This window comes from Salvia miltiorrhiza, chromosome 1 (assembly GCF_028751815.1).
Source record: "Salvia miltiorrhiza cultivar Shanhuang (shh) chromosome 1, IMPLAD_Smil_shh, whole genome shotgun sequence".
Taxonomy (NCBI): Eukaryota; Viridiplantae; Streptophyta; class Magnoliopsida; order Lamiales; family Lamiaceae; genus Salvia; species Salvia miltiorrhiza.
In genome coordinates, this window is record NC_080387.1 from 63,090,871 (window position 1) to 63,107,999 (window position 17,129).

The following is a 17,129-nucleotide window of genomic DNA, read 5'->3' on the forward strand; positions in this document are numbered from 1 at the left end:
AAAAATTAGAAAATAAATAAATAAACTGAAAATGCAGAAAATAAATAAATTGGAAATAAATAAATAAACTGAAAATTCGAAATTAAATAAATAAATAAACTGAAAATTCAGAAAATAAATAAAATGGAATTAAATAAATAAATAAACTAAAAATTCAAAAATATAAACTGGAAATAAATAAATAAATAAATAAACTGAAAATTTGAAAATAAATAAAAAATAAATAAACTGGAAATAAATAAATGAATAAATAAACTGGAATTAAATTTTTTAGAAGATAAATAAATAAATAAATAAACTGAAAACTGAAAAATAAATAAATAAACTGAATATTTTAAAATAAATAAACTGAAAATTCAGAAAATAAATAAACTGGAAATAAATAAATGAATAAATAAAATGGAATTAAAATTTTCAGAAAATAAATAAATAAATAAACTGAAAACTGAAAATAAATAAACTGGAAATAAATAAATGATTAAATAAACTGAAATTTGAAAAATATATAAACTGGAATTAAAATTTTCAGAAAATAAATAAATAAATCAACTGAAAACTGGAAAATAAATTTTTTAGAAAATAAATAAACTGAAAATTCGAAAATAAATAAATAAATAAATATACTGAAAATTACGAAAATAAATATATTGAAAATAAAATTTTCAGGACATAAATAAACTAGAAATTTAAAATATCCTACTCAATTTAATTAACATCAAAATTGGATTAAGTAGACAAGTAATGGTAGAGTGTGGTGGGTCCAATTGATAAAGTGTAGTAATTTAAAAAAGTAAGGGAGGGTATATATGTCCAAAAAGCAGAGTAGGTAGTTAATTGGTGGACAAAATTTTAGAGGCAAATGGGTAGTTGATTGGTGGACGGAGGGAGTATATTTTTTATGATATTTTTATGTAGTGGAGAAAGAATCTCATTATTTTTTTAAATAGTGGTTGAGATTGAATTAAGGATAATTTTTTTAAAATAAAAAATATTTGTAAGGATAAAAGATAAAGAAAAGATATGAGTCTATGTTCAAAAAAGTAAAATATCATATTTTTTGTGAACACCTAAAATGACAAAATTGTCATACTTTTCGTGGAAGAATGAAGTATGTTTCAACTTAATTTGACAAAACCATATTCTAAAATGTATAAAAGGTTACTTTAAAACCTTTTTTTACGATCTACACTTCTTGAACTCACTTCTTGAACTCTTGATGATGATGTTTAAAAAGATATACTCTCTCCTTAAATGAAAGAACTTTCTATTTTATTTTATTTTTGGACGTCCATAAAATATTTTTTACCTATTTTTGTACTATACTCCATCACTCTTAATACTAATTAAAATAACTTTTCACCATTCTCAATACACTCAACAATTTATCTTCACTTTTAAGATTTTAAGAAAATCATCTTCTCTCACAAAAAGTTGTGAGCTCCATATCACTTTATATCACTTTTATCATTAAATCACTTTTCTTCTTAATAATTAGTGTCCAAAAGTAATGAATCATTATCAATAAAACGGATGGAGTAAGATTACTCCATGTAAATGCGAGTGGATAATCATAATAAATAGAGAGAAAATTAAAATTGCTCACTTGTTAAGTTTAAAATTAAAATTATCCATTTTTTATAAAAACTTGATTTTATGCCCAAAATACCTAAATTACGCTTTATGTCTCAATCAGTGTACTTGCAAGACAAAAAAAAGTCTAGTTGTGGAAAAGTAGTTTGCCGCCTGGGCGAGGTTGTCGCCCGAGCGGCAACCTCGGGTGGCAACCTACTTTTCCGACAATAGACTACTTTTTCTTATATTTTTTTTTTATATTTGTATTTGTGTCAAAAAAGTGTAAAATTTTACAAAAAAATAATGCAAAGCCATCAGCTTCTAAGAGCAATTTCGATTCTTCACTTTAATTTAGACATAGAATCAAATTTTTATAAAAAAAATAATATTTTTAATTTTACACTTAACAAGCAGGGCAAATTTGCCTATTTACACTAATAAATAATAAGCAGGAGTATTAGTTGGTCTAGGCGGTAAAAAGCTATTGGTGGAGCCTCTGCACTCTGCAGGTGCTCAGTCCCACAGTTGAAGTCCATCTGCATACTGCACCACCTATTTGGCAGACATCTCTTTACGGATTTTCGATTTGGCATATTACCCTTTGCCATTTCTACTGCATTTTCTTCGACTTATCCAATAACAAAAAATCCGCATTCACAATTTTCTTAAAATATTTCCTTCATTTACATCTATTTTCAAAACTTCAATGTAAATTCGTAAAACTGAACCAAGATTAAAAAATCAATTAACTTCAATGGTTTATTATACTGACAGAATGTTTTCCAACTTCGATACAATCAACTTAACTTTGTAATTTCTTCTTAATGGTATTTCCTTTCATGCCAAATATAGTGTGTTTGTAGGCACACGATTTTTACGTAAATATTTATTAATTTTATATTTTATTTAATTTGAAAATTTATAAAATTTAAAATTAAATATGATATATTATTGATAAACATATTATCATAACACAAAGATAAAAATCAAATTATTTAACAACAAGCAAATTTTAAATATATTATATCACTCTTCAAGAACCAATAATCATTTGGAATTCATGCCCAAAGACTCTTTCCATAACTATGAATAGGAGTCTCTATATCATTTCTAAACACAATAAATCATATAATTAAAGAGATCAAGAATTGTAGGAGAATTCTCTACAACGAATTTTTCTCGATATCCAAGTAAAGGCGTCCCTTCAAGATTTAAGGCGTTCTTCGTGGAATCAGCTCATAGCTCAAATCAAATTCAACGTTCAAGGTTCAAGGCGTTCTTTGTGGAAGCAGCTCAAAACTCAAATCAAATCCAACATTCGATCCAAGGTGTCCTCAAGTCCAACGTTCAATCTAAGATGTCTCTTCAAGGTTCAAGGCGTTCTTCGTGGAAACAACCCAAAGCGTTCTTTGTGGAAGCTGGAAGCTATCCAAAACTCAAATAAAGTCTTAACATTTGATCCAAGGTATCCTTAAAGCTCAAATCAAAAGCGTTCTTCGTGGAAGCAACTCAAAGCTCAAACGTCCAACGTTCGATCCAAGGTGTCCTCAAGTCCAACGTTCAATCCAAGGTGTCCCTTCAAGGTTTAAGGTGTTCTTCGTGGAAGCAGCCCAAAGCTCAAATCAAATCAAGTCCAACTTTCGATCCAGAAATAAGGCGAATACCCTCTGCATCAAATTTTATAAAGCCCAACGTTCAAGTCAATCTCAACGTTTGATCCAAGGTTCAAGGTGTTTTTCGTTGAAACAACTCAAAGCTCAAATTAAGTCTAATGTTTGATTCTGAAATAAGGCGAAGACCCTCTGCATCAACGTTATAAAGTCCAAAGATCAAGTCAAACCCAGCGTTTGATCGTAGGCCCTCTGCATCAATGCTCCAAAGCTCTAAACTCAAGTCAAACCCAATGTTTGATCCGGAAATAAGGCGAAGACCCTTGTCATCAAAGATCCGATCCAAAAAGATCCAAGGCATATTTCTCCAACAAATCTCAACGTCTACTCAAAGACCATTCAATAATTAACTCAAAGATCATCCAATAATTAACTTGAACAGAAGAATCAGAGAATCAAATAGAGATAGCAATCCAAACAAATACATTATATCTACAAATATTAAAGTTGTATGTATTTTTGTATTTATTAAATTAAATACACAAAATTTATATTTACAGTAGTATTCTATTTAAATTATGCCAAATCCAACAAGATCGTCTATATTAAAATCAAATTTAACCTACAATTTGAAAATTATATATACGAGTACAATTATATATAATGATCAAAATTTTAGTGGTGTGGGACCTCGTATAGAGCTTAGTTGATTTTTCTTTAAAGCCCTGTTACTAAAAGGGTTAATTGTAGTTTATGGTCCGAACTTTTGAGCCATTTGTAAATATGACCCGAACTTTAAAAAATACAAAAAAATAGCCTGAACTTTAAATTCATTTGTAAAAATGGCCCGAACTTTAAAAATAACAGAAAAATGGCATGGACTTTGTAGTCATTTGTAAAAATGGCCTAAACTTTAGAGTCATTCGTAAAAATGACATGAACTTTAAAAAATACAAAAAATGACATGAACTTTAAAGTCATTTGTAAAATAGCCAAACTTTAAAGTCATTTGTAAAAATAACACGAATTTAAAAAAAATACAAAACTAATTTGAACTTTGAAAATTTGTAAAAATGGTCTGAACTTAAAACAAATACAAAAAATTCGTATTGTCAATAATATTTTACGAGGGAAAAATTATTTGTACGAGATTAAAATTCTTATGATAAAAGAATTAATTATCATACTTTATTATAAATATTTCAAGTGAATTTATAATTTTCATATTATTTTCACGTCAATGTCGGACTTTCCACATTGTCATAATTCGAATCCGAAAGTGTAAGCTCATGCCATTTTTATACATTTGATAAAAATTGAGTCATTTTTTATATTAATAAAGTTTGTGCCGTTATTACAAATGATTTCAAAGTTCATAGTCATTTTTTTGTATTTTTTAAAGTTAATACTCCCTCCGTCCCACCGAAAGTGGTGCGTATTCCTTTTTGGGTTGTCCCACCGAAAGTGGTACATTTCCTTTTTGGCAAAAATTAGACACTCCTTATTTTTCCTTAATCACTCCCTTATTACCTTCCCTCTCTTACTTTATCTCATTTTCTCTCCTACTTTATCACTTTATTATCTTCTCTCTCCTACACACTTAAAACACTAATCTACAACTCTTTAAATCTCGTGCCCAAAAGAAACACACCACTTTGCGTGGCACAGAGGGAGTATCATTTTTACAAATGAATCCAAAGTTCAGGTCATTTTTTACAAATGATTTCAAAGTTTATGCTATTTTTTTATATTTTTCAAAGTTCAGGCAATTTTTGCAAATGATTTCAAAGTTTAGGCTATTTTTTAAAATTCGAGCCATATTTACAAATGACTCCAAAGTTCGAGTCATAAACTACACAATTAACCCTTACTAAAATAATGTACTTTCTTAATTTTTAAGCATCTCAAAATACAAAGCATCGGGCTCCAATGACTATTTAAGAGGTGTGATATTGTCAAACAGGTCAAGAGGTCTATCACGTACCCAAATGTTTTCCGTTTACTATATTTTTTCGGATGAAATATTTAGGCATCTATTGTATAGTATATAGTAAATAACATGATATGATGTGAAACAAATAATGAATGAAAATCTATACTAGCCAGTAGCCAGTAGCCAGTAGCCAGCAGTAATTAACGCCTCAGAAAATTACGGGATATGTTAATAGCTACGTAAATTATTATATATGGATAGTGCTTCGCTGATATGCCCAATTTTAACGTAGATTTCTCCTCAAAATCCAAATTAAATGCAAACCGTTTTTCAGATTTATAATTCATCAGAAAACACAGTATAATGTATAATACTGGAAAACGTAAAATATCTAGTGATAATTGATCGACATCACGATCGAGGATATGAATTCCAAAAGAAAGTAACGTTGATTCATAAAATGTTATTGTTGGTATCAAATGCAAATCCATACAATAATACCAATGCAGCGGAAACAATTTATAACGCACATACAACCGAGAAACGTCCCCAATCTTAGCAAACAAGAATATCTCCACAAGTAATCAAGATAATATGCAAGACGATAAATGAGACAAGAGATTTACGTGGTTCGGCAAATGCCTACGTCCACGGGAGCAACACCAATCGTAATATTGAAGAACTCCGACGATTCGCACAACTCGCGAACTCGTCACACAATGAATCGAGAATTACACCCAAGATGAGATCAACCTCTCACTCTTCGGCAAATGCCTACGTCCACGGGAGCAACACCAATCGTAATATTGAAGAACTCCGACGATTCGCACAACTCGCGAACTCGTCACACAATGAATCGAGAATTACACCCAAGATGAGATCAACCTCTCACTCTCGTACACTCTCAAACTCACGCTGGAAAAACCCTCTTCAAATACCTCACGATCTCTCGTGTATATCACACCCCAAGCTCTTTGTTTTTCTCTCACAGCTCTCTCTTCTCTCTTCTATCGAAAATGAAGAAGTTACTGAATGAATAATACACCACACACGCCTTGACAACTACAACAAAGAAGTAAAAAGCAAACAGTAAAAGCATAAACTTTTGTCTGCCACCAACAGTTATCAAACATAAAATCCTAGAAATACGAAGAACACCCCAATAGCAGCGTGGAGATAACCTGAAAACACATGTTCGTGCCTAGAAAAACAATGAACAAAAAAGAAAAGACCGATTTGCCTAACAATCAATCAATAGAAACCATAGTTATCAAAATCACCAAGGCCGAGAGCCCTGCCGATCTCAAAAGATAAATACGCATCCACACACGCATACTTCACCTGCTCCACCGACAGCCGGCGCGCGTCCCACCGGCTCATCGTCACCTCCCTCGGCTTCTCCACCTCCTTCCCCAACACAACACTCGCTAATGTCTTCAACCCCGCTCTCTCCAACTCCTCCATGCCATACGCGTCCGCCGCCAGTCCCCGCAGGTCCACGTAGCGCGCCCCGCCGCCGATCCCGTAGTCGCTCTGCAGCTTCTCGAGATCCTCCTTTATGTTGACGCCGACAAAACTGATGAAGCGGAACTCTGTCGAGAGGAATTCGGCTAGGGATTCCGGAATCCGATCGGTTTGGAAGATCTGGTAGACGAGGCAGCGGTCGCGCACGCAGAGCTGCAGCGTGGCGACGGGGTTGCGTTGAGTGGAGTAGCTGGGGCGCCACTCGACGTCGAGGCCGACGATGAGGCCGGGCAGGCGGTGGAGGTACTTGATGTCGTCGATCCAGCCGGTGACGACGGCGGGGTTGTCGGTTACGGTGGTGTAGATTTCCTCCTCGAAGAAGTTGACGTTGTAGGTTTGGTGTGTGCTAACGCGCATGGTGTTTGCCGTGATGCTGATCGCCATTGTTGGAGTGATGGAGCTTTTTGAGTTTTGGGGGTTTTGGAATGGTGAGAATTTAGAAATGAGGGTCTACTTTATACTCCTAGGGTTGAGGTTCTGAGTCGAGATTTTCATTGATATTTTGTCAGGAATTTCGTATGTAAAAAATCTTGAATATTCTTTTATATTGAATTTCGTACGCGGTTGTAATTAATTTCATTTCTTTTTTTATTAGTTTTATATTTAGCTCGAATTTTATTAACATAGAATAATTTTCTATATTCTAATTAATTATTTAAAGAATCTACTCATCTTCCTATAAAAAATTCAACCACCTTTAATTAATGATTGTAGATATATATGAGAGGTTTAAGTTATTACTAATTCAAAATATACTTTAATTTAAAATTTAATATTTCACAACATTAACAGGATTTTAAATTTGGAAGTTGAATATCATTATTACTATTATAATTAAAATCTAGAGTTGAATTTAACTATTTATTCTTTTAAAATTTTATTTTATGCTCCCTTCGTTCCATTGATAATGACTCACTTACTTTTTTTCGTGTGTGCCGTTGATAATGACATGTTCCAAAAAAGAAAACAACATTCTCTCATAAAAAATTTTGAGTACCATAATTTTTTTTTTTATCACTTTTACCATTTGATCACTCTTACCATAGTTTTGAGTACCATAATTTTGTCTTGCTTTTAGACGGTTCCTTTTAGCCCGGCCCTTTGTTAGCGTCTGTGCTTTCAGGGGTTTTTCTATCTTTTTTTCTTTTTAATAAAATTTCTATTTCAGCAGCAGATCACTCTACTTTTTGAGACCGTACCAAACAGTAATGATTTATTATCAATAGAACGGAAGGAATATTATTTTTAATGTTCTCAAGAATAAATACCATAAAAAATACATTATAATAAGCGTGATTGCAATGGTAAACCTAGAAAATCAAATTCGACAATGTCATATCAAAGTCACATTAAAAAGTCAGGATCCAATATTATGTCCAAATAACATCACTCCATTGAATTATGCTCCCTTTGCCTGCCTCAGCCAAGATGAGACATTTTTTTGGGCACAAAATTTAAGGAGTTAGTGTTTAATGAAAAGGTGAAATGAAAAAGTAAATGAAAGAGAGAGTGAATGAAAAAGTAATTTTAATTTAGAGTAGTGCTATTTGGACAAAATTTGTCCGGACAAAAATAAAGTTAAAAATTTTTAAAAATCAATTTATTTATAAATTTTGATTCAAGTTTAAAAAGATTTAGTTAGTTTTATTGTTTTCTCCATATTGTAGTTTTTTCGTAATTTTTAATTTTTTTTTTATTTTTTGTTATTTTATTTGTAGTTTGTGTACTTTAAAAATAATAATTAAAAATGTTATTAAAAAATTACAAAAAAATTACAATATAAAGAAAACAATAAAATTAGTTAAATCCTATTTTATTTTGAATCAAAAATTTTAAATAAATTTATTTTATAAAGTGTTTAACTATATTTTGTCCGGATAAATTTTGTCCAAATAGCATTATTGTTTAATTTATTCTAAAGGATAACGGTATATGAATACATAAACTTTCAATTTTAGTTATAAATACATGAATTTTAAAATATAGTTATAAATACATTAATTTTAAACTTATTCAATTTTTTAATTGTTTTTCATTTTTTCCAAATTCAAACTAACTTAGAATGCCTAAATTTTGACATAGACAATTCACGCTGAGATCCCCAAATCTTAAAGATGAAAATTAGTCTTCAAACATTCTACATCAAGATTCAAACATTTCAAATTAGCTTTATTTTTGAGAAAAATGAAAAACAAGTCAAAAATTGAACAAGTTTAAAGTTCATGTATTTATAACTATAGTTTAAAATTCATCTTAAATATCAAAAGTGAGTAAAATTCATGTATTTATACATTAAGTGCCTGTTTGATATGGGTTTAAAAGCAGGATAAGTTAAATTAATATGGATTTATTTAATGTTTGATATTATGTGTTACTAATATGGTCAACTTCAGGTTTATCCCAAGACTCTGGCTTATTTTGTGAGATTAACTCATACTAATTATCCGACCTCCCCCATGGGATTAACCCACACTAATTATTCCACCCCCTCCATAGGCTACTAATTTAGGTATTTGATATGTTAATCCAACATATTTCAATGGATACCAAACACTTTTTGGGATTAATTACCAATGATATCAAACACTCATATGAGATTAGAAATCATAACTAATCCACTCTAAATTATCAGGATAATTTATATCCTGATTAATCCAATACTGAAAATCAAACGGGGCCTAATTATTCTACTTTAAAAAGGATAACAACTCAACTTTATCGCAATAGCTCAAAAAACTTGATATGGTTAATAAACCTATTGGTCGAGAGTAGGGATGGCAGTGGATCTTGGACCCGGTCCAGATCCGTTTTTACGGATCTGGATCTCAATTTTTTGGACCCTCTGGATCTGGATCTCAGTTTTGAAAACGGATCTGGATCTGGATCTTGAAATTTTAGAACCGGATCTGGCCCAAATCCGACCCGTAGATCCGTTTTATTTTATATATATATTTTATATTTTATATTTAGTTTACTAATAATATTAACTAAATTAAAAATAATAAATAAATTATATTCAAAAGAATAAAAACTAAAAGTAATTAGATAAAAGTATTTTGTGTTATATTTTTCATGATAGAAATTAGATGTTGATTTTGTGAAATTTTTTTAATTTAATTTGAAAATAGTAGATCCATGGATCTGGACCCGCGGATCTGACGGATCTGGATCTGGATCCAAATTTTTCAGATCCACGGATCTGGATCTAGTATATGAAAACGGATCTGGATCTGATATTGGCCAGACCCGGTTCAGATCCGGCCCGTTGCCATCCCTAGTCGAGAGGCTGTGGTGGTCAGACCTAGCTAGAGTTGAAGTCCATCTGATATGAATACTGCACCACCTAGTTGTCATTAGTTTAGGCAGACATGTCTTTAGGTTTTCATTTATACTCCCTTCGTCCCGGTTAAGACGCTACATTTGCTTTTTGGCACGGGATTTAAGGAGTTGTAAATTAATGTTTTAAGTGTAGTGATAAGTAGGAGAGAGAAAGTAATACTAAAATACTTAATTAGTTTTAATTAAGTATTTAAAATTTCTTATTTTTGCCAAATATAGAGATATAACATCTTGGTTGGGACGATCCGAAAAGGAATATGTAGCATCTTGGGGGGACCGAGGGAGTATCATTTTTGGTGAGGAGCAATATATGCAGAGTAGGGAGAGAGTACAAATCAGAGAAATCACTCTCATCAGAGGAGCCGTATGGGTCAGAAGAACCATTTTTACCAGAAGGATTTCATCCATCAGAGGAATGACTCTAGCCAGAGGAGTCATCCGCACCAGAGAAGTCATTCTTGACAGAGGAGCCCTCTTCTCCAGAGGAGTCATCCGCGCCGGAAAAGTCACCATCGCCAGAGGAGACACCTTTACCAGAGACGACGTGTTTACCAGAGGAGTCCTTCATGCCAGAGATGTCAACATCACCAGAGAAGACGCCTTCGCCAGAGAAGACATTTCCATCAGAGGAGCCAATAAACGCGCGGGAAGGTCTCCCGCGTATTATCGGAATTACCATTGTACCCTTCCATCACGCAAGACGCATGCACCAAAGATGTTTTTACTATTTTACCCCTCTGCTTGTAAATCTATAAATAGGGCCCGAGCTCGTGTATTATTTTTTACGCTATCTCACATTTTCAAATACAACTGATATTTTCTCCTTTCGTGCAAGATTTCCGATTGTTCTTTACTCCGTCTTCTTCCAGTCATTACACTAGGTATAGTTCATGGTTTTTCTCCATAGTTTTAGGTGTTGGTTTCATTAAACACCAACTGGCGCCGTCTGTGGGAAAGTTACTGAATTAAGACGTGAGATTACGGTCGCCGGCGTACGCAGATCTGTGAATTCAATCGGATTTGCGGGCGTTGGCACCGATTGGTCCGATAATCCGGATTTCCAGCTGTGTTTAATCGTTTAATTGCGTTTTTTGGTTTAATATGTGGTTAATCTGTTGAGCTCTGCGTTGATTTGTGTTTTGGGTGCATGGGGAAAGGTGGCGACGGGCGTAAAACATGAATCAGGGAAAATTTACGTTTATTTACCGTTTGTTTGGGGGAGTTATCTGCGAATAAGGGGTTCTCTTGTAGAATTGAGGTTCTCTTCACCGATCTAATGTTTTGCATGAGGAAATTGTAATTGGGTGCTCTGTTCCGATGGTGTTCGTCGTTTCCTTACGGATCCCCGATTTTTTGGGTTTATGTTGCTTGTATGTGGTTGTTTTGCGTATTAGTGCGATAATTGTGGGCGATCTTCGTGTTTTATCTTATTTTCGGTGAAGCGTGTGGTTATTACTGTTAATTCATGGGTTTGCATCGATAATACGCCGATTAATACTTTGCTTCTGTTGTGCTCGGGTTCGCGTTGCTAATCCGTGGGTATTCTTTGTTTGCAATTGATAATTACCGTTACTTCCTATGTTTTGGTGACTAATCCTCACTTTGTATCGCTGAATCGGGGGTGATAATCTGTTTTTGTTACGTTAGTTCTATGCCGGGGGCTTATAGACGTTTTTCGTTTAAGGGAGGGGGTTTATGGGCGTTTTCCATGCTTTTCGTGGTTGATCTTCGATTTCGTTGTTTGAATGGGAAGTTCTGTTCTGTTCCTGATATATTGGGGTTTCTTGCTGTGGATCTATGGGTTTTGTGGCTAGTCTTCGATCTCAAGAGTATTTATTGTCGTCGATGCAAGGGATTTACCTCAGTAATATGATAATTAAACGCTTTGTCTTAGTTATGGTGAGATTCATATTGTTGTTTTGTGGACGATCTTCACTTATGGGAAGCTGTTATTCATGTTCTCCATGTTTTCCTTGACTAATCTTCATATTATGGTAGTATTTTACATAATTCTTTTTGTTATCATGTTTAATGAATCGGGCTAACATGTCTTTTGGTGGTTGCTCTGTTTGTACTTATCTCTGGGTATCTCGCGTCTGCTGGATTTTACTGAGGGCTCTGTTTTTCTCAATCTATACTCTGGGTTTATTTTCCAGAGTGTAGAATTACTCGGAACTTTTTAACGGTCTTCGTACCGGCGCTCGGGATTCTTTATTGGATTTCTTATATTGGGACTCCCATCGGTAACGGAGGGTTTGTTCTTTTGCCCTTGGAACTTTTCTCACTTTGCTTACATGTAGGTACCATGGGATCATCAGATGCTCACCGCAACCTGGAGAGGGAGTTCGACTCCGCTGCTCTCACCACTGAGGTGCCTCCTTCATTGTTCACCGGCCTGCAGGGCAATGCTACCTTCACTACCCCACCAGGGTTTCAGGCTATCTCCGCCACTCCGTTGACAGGGTTGAATGCAAGCCTCCAGAGATCTGCTCTGGTGACTCCAGGATCTGATATGCCATGCTTAACTCCCGCGCCTGGAGCGGGACAGCTTACGTTGGGGTCAATGGAACAGATGATGGCGCTGCTTCACTACTCCGCTGTGCGTCAGGCACTAGGAACTCCCATGTTGTCCACTGTTCCCACTGTAGCTCCACTGGTGGGAACGGCTACTCTGCAGGGCACTGAGGCCCCACCTCCCGCTGCTCAGGAGGTAAACGCTTTAGCAATCAACAAACAAGCTGCGATGCCTCTGGAAGTGCAAGGGGATCCGGCTGACAGGGAAGTGGAAAGAATACCAGAGGGGAGCCGGGTCAGAGTCAACAGTGTTGTTAGAAAGGAGAGGGTTGACGAGTCTGATAGTCAATCCGTCTCCCTGGTGTTTGAGGAGGAGAGACCAAGGGAGAAGGCTCGGTTAAAAAACCAAGTGTCTCAGCTGAAACATCAACTCCAGGATCTGGAGGAATCACTTAGGGAGAAATCCCGAAGGGAGGATAGGGAACAAAGGTCAGGAAAATCGCATCGGGTGGAGAAGTCCCATCGATCGGAAAAATCGCACTACACAGAGAGGTCAGAGGAGAGGGAGCTGGAGTATTCCTCTGGCAGACATGAATACAGAGTCCACAAGCGCCACGCTCGTAATGCGCCCAGAGACAGAAGGGAGCAGGGGAGGCATAAGGGGGACAAGAGAGCTAAGACATCAAGGTTCCACCCGATCAACAACCGCAGTCCTTTCTCGGACGATATCTTGGCAGATACCTTACCTAGAAGTTACAAGCCCATCTCACTAGATTACGATGGCACTACCGATCCGGAGGTACACCTCAATCGGTTTGAAGGGTTGGTTACGCTGCACATGTACACGGAGGGCATTAAGTGCCGAATTTTCTCCACTACTCTTACTGGACCAGCTCAGTTATGGTTTGGAACGCTGCCCCCAAATTCCATTCACTCTTTCGAAGAATTACAGACTCGTTTTTTGCGGCAGTTCGCGAGTTCACGAAGGGTAGGGAAGTCAGCCCTTTCGCTGATGGATATTAAGCAGGAGCAGGGAGAAACGCTACGGGAGTACACAGCGAGGTTTAACCTTGCCGCTCTGGAAGTGCCAGAGGCAGAATCGCAAATTAAAAACTGCGTCTATGTCAGAAGACTCAGGCCAGGGATTTTTGACGAATTACAAATTCGACCGGCAAGGGATTTTGATGACATCATGGCAAGGCTGCCGGGTTATCTACAGTTGGAGGATGCCAAAATGGCGAGGAAGGTGGAAAATGAGAAACACAGAGTCAAGAAAGCTGAGGAAGCACCCGAAAGACAGAGACAGCAAGAAAGGGCCCCATTCAGAGGGTTGCCTCCCAGGGTACTCCCACCTCAGGGAGGAATGCCATCTAATCAACAGCGCACAGTGAATGAAGTAACGCGGTTTACCGAATACACGCCCTTGATTAAACCACAAGAAGAAATTTTTCATCTGATCAAGGATCAGCCGTTCTTTAGGGCACCGGGGACCTACCGGACTGGGCCGCCACAGGAAGGGCCTAACAATAAGTTGTGTGAATATCACAATTCCTTTGGGCATTACACGAAATATTGTGGGCACCTTAAGCACCAATTGGAGTTGCTGGTGCGTCAGGGATATCTCGACCATCTCATTGACAGAGGAAATGAGGGTCAGAGGCGGAATGATCAGAGGGATCAAAGAGATCAGAGGGATCAGCGGGATCAGAGGGATCAAAGGAATAATCGTGATCACCGACACGAGCAGGGGAACAACAGGGATCGCAGAGCGGATGATAACCGCGATAATCGCAGAGAGGGGGCAGATAGGCAAGCGCCTCCTCCTCCCCCGTTTAGAAGGGAAGTTCACATGATTTGTGGGGAGAACGGGATGCCCACATCAAATAGGGCTAAAAATCAAGTCGTCAGAGCAGTCAAAACAGGGTATTATTCTAAAAGGGTCATGGAAGTCACCAACGCGGCAGAGGAGCCGGCGATCACTTTTGGGACAGAGGACATACGTACATTAATGTACCCGCATGATGACGCACTGGTCATAACGGCAGACATCGCCGGTTGCATTATCCACCGTATTTTTGTGGATTCGGGCAGCGCTGTAAACATCTTGTATAAGGAGTGTCTCCAAAATATGGAAATTAACGCTCATATTGAGCCGACAAATGCTCCTCTGTTTGGGTTCGGGGGAGAAATGGTCATGCCTCTAGGATACGTAGAGCTACCATTGATTCTTGGCAGTACAGTTGCGGGCAACAAAACAAGGATGGTACGTTTCTTAGTGGTGGATATGCCTAAACCCTCGTACAATGTCATACTCGGCCGGCCTGCCTTAACGGCGTTCAGAGCAGTTATTTCTTTGTTTCACCTAAAAATGAAATTTCCCATCGAGGGAGGGAGAGTGGGAGAAGTTTGTGGCGATCAAACGGCATCAAAAGCATGCCATGTACAAATGCTGACACAGTCAGCGGGGCAGAAAAGGGAAAGATTGACAGAGGGGGCGGATAGTCGGAAGAAGGGGAAGGTAGGTGAAGTGCATGCCCCAGCCGAGGAGCGCCAAGAATTGACAGATTTACTGCAAAGCAGAGACTCTACAGGGAAAACCGCGCTGGTATCCACCAGTGATATGTGCAACATGATCGAGTTATTTCCAGGGAAAGAGGGTTTCCAGACTAAAGTTGGATCGGCCATGAGCGATCAGGTCAGAGATGAGCTCATTGGTTGTCTTCGACGAAATGCGGATGTGTTCGCTTTCAGTACCTCAGATTTGAAGGGAATCGATAGAGGGTTGGCGGAGCATTGCCTCAACGTGGACCCTAAGGTCAAGCCGGTAAAGCAACGGACAAGGAATTTTGGGGCTGAAAAGGACGCTGCCATCAGAGAACAGGTCTATGAATTATTGAAAGCTGGACATATTGTGGAAGTGCAATATCCGGAGTGGATTTCAAACGCGGTAATGGTACCTAAGAAAACAAACACCTGGAGGATGTGTGTAGATTTCAGAGATCTAAATGCTGCCTGCCCAAAGGACCACTATCCTCTGCCGAGGATCGATCAGCTAGTGGATACCACTTCCGGGTGTGCCTTATTGTCCATGATGGATGCATATCAGGGATACCATCAGGTCAAGATGAATAAGGGAGACATCGCCAAAACAGCATTTGCCGTCTGTTGTGGAGTATTCGGATGGAAAAGTATGCCTTTCGGCTTAAAAAATGCGGGAGCTACATATCAACGGATGATGGAGAAAATTTTCAAAGAACAATTGTCAAGGAACATTTCAGTTTACGTGGATGACATGCTTGTGCGAAGTGTCAGGGCAGAGGATCACGTGGCTGATCTGGAAGAGATCTTCACAGTAGTCAGAGATCACAAACTCATGTTGAACCCAGCCAAATGCACTTTTGGGGTTACAACAGGGAAATTCTTGGGGTATAAAGTCACGCCAGCAGGGATTGAGGTCAACGCCGACAAGGTCAAAGCTATTTTGGAAATGACACCGCCCAGAGGAATCAAGGAGGTACAGACCCTGAATGGACGTATCACTGCTCTGAGCAGATTCATCTCGCGATCAGCAGAGCGGAGCATGCCGTTTTTTAAAGTGCTGAGGAAGGGCAGTAAGTTTCTATGGACAGAGGAATGCCGAGTGGCATTTGAGGATCTTAAAGTGTACCTAGCAAAACTCCCTACTCTGACCAAGCCGGTCCCGGGAGAAACGTTATATCTATATATAGCGGTGGGAGAGGATGCGATCAGCTCTGTGCTTATCAGAGAAGAAGGAAGCCATCAGAAGCCCATTTATTTTGTCAGCCGAATTATTCAAGGTTCCGAATTGAATTATACAGAGATCGAGAAAGTTGCTCTGGTAGTCATGATTACGGCAAGAAAGCTGAGGCCTTATTTTTTGTCGCATCGGGTGGTGGTGCGCACTGCTTTACCTTTCAAACAAGTTTTGGGACGCCCGGATTTGTCAGGGAGAATGGTTAAGTGGGTTGTGGAGTTAGGAGAGTATGATGTGGATTATGAACCGAGAACGGCGATCAAGGCGCAAGCGCTGGCAGATTTCCTACAAGAAACAACTTGGCGTCCCGTGCCAGAGTTCTGGGTTGCTTTCGTAGATGGATCAGTAACAAAAGAAGGGTGTGGAATTGGGGTTTATATTACTTCGCCGGGTTATGGGACATACCAGTTCGCCATCAAATTCACCTGTCGGTTATCTAACAATGAGGCGGAGTATGAGGCCGTGGTCAGAGGGGCTCACATCCTATCAGAGCTTAAAGCTGAGTGTGTCATTATAAAGACAGACTCCCAGTTGGTTGCACAACAATTCTCGGGAAGTTACAGTGTCAAGGATCAGAGGATGAAGGCGTACCATACCAAAATTAGCGAAATGAAAGAAAAATTCATGGAGTTTAAGCTCGAACAGATTTCTCGGGAGGAGAACACGAAGGCCGACCTACTGGCGCGCATGGCTAGCGCAGTAGAGCAAACTTGGAGCGACGAGATTATTTTACTCTGTGATACCAGAGAGATGGAAACTTCGCAGGTGTTCTCGGTAGAGATCAGAGATGATTGGCGGGCTCCGATTATACACTTTCTGAAGACAGGGGAACGACTAAGCAGAGAATCCAACCAAAGGGCCC

The 17,129-nt window shown here is 37.7% G+C and overlaps 1 protein-coding gene across 1 annotated transcript; it reads right to left on the minus strand.

The window, feature by feature from the left end:
- Positions 1 to 6,188: 6,188 nt before the first annotated feature.
- On the minus strand, positions 6,189 to 7,255 carry LOC131003912 (3'-5' exonuclease-like). The gene has a single exon (XM_057930485.1). The coding sequence runs from the start codon at positions 7,021 to 7,023 to the stop codon at positions 6,367 to 6,369; it is 657 nt and encodes a 218-aa protein (XP_057786468.1). The 5' UTR covers positions 7,024 to 7,255; the 3' UTR covers positions 6,189 to 6,366.
- Between the last annotated feature and the right edge of the window lie 9,874 nt (positions 7,256 to 17,129).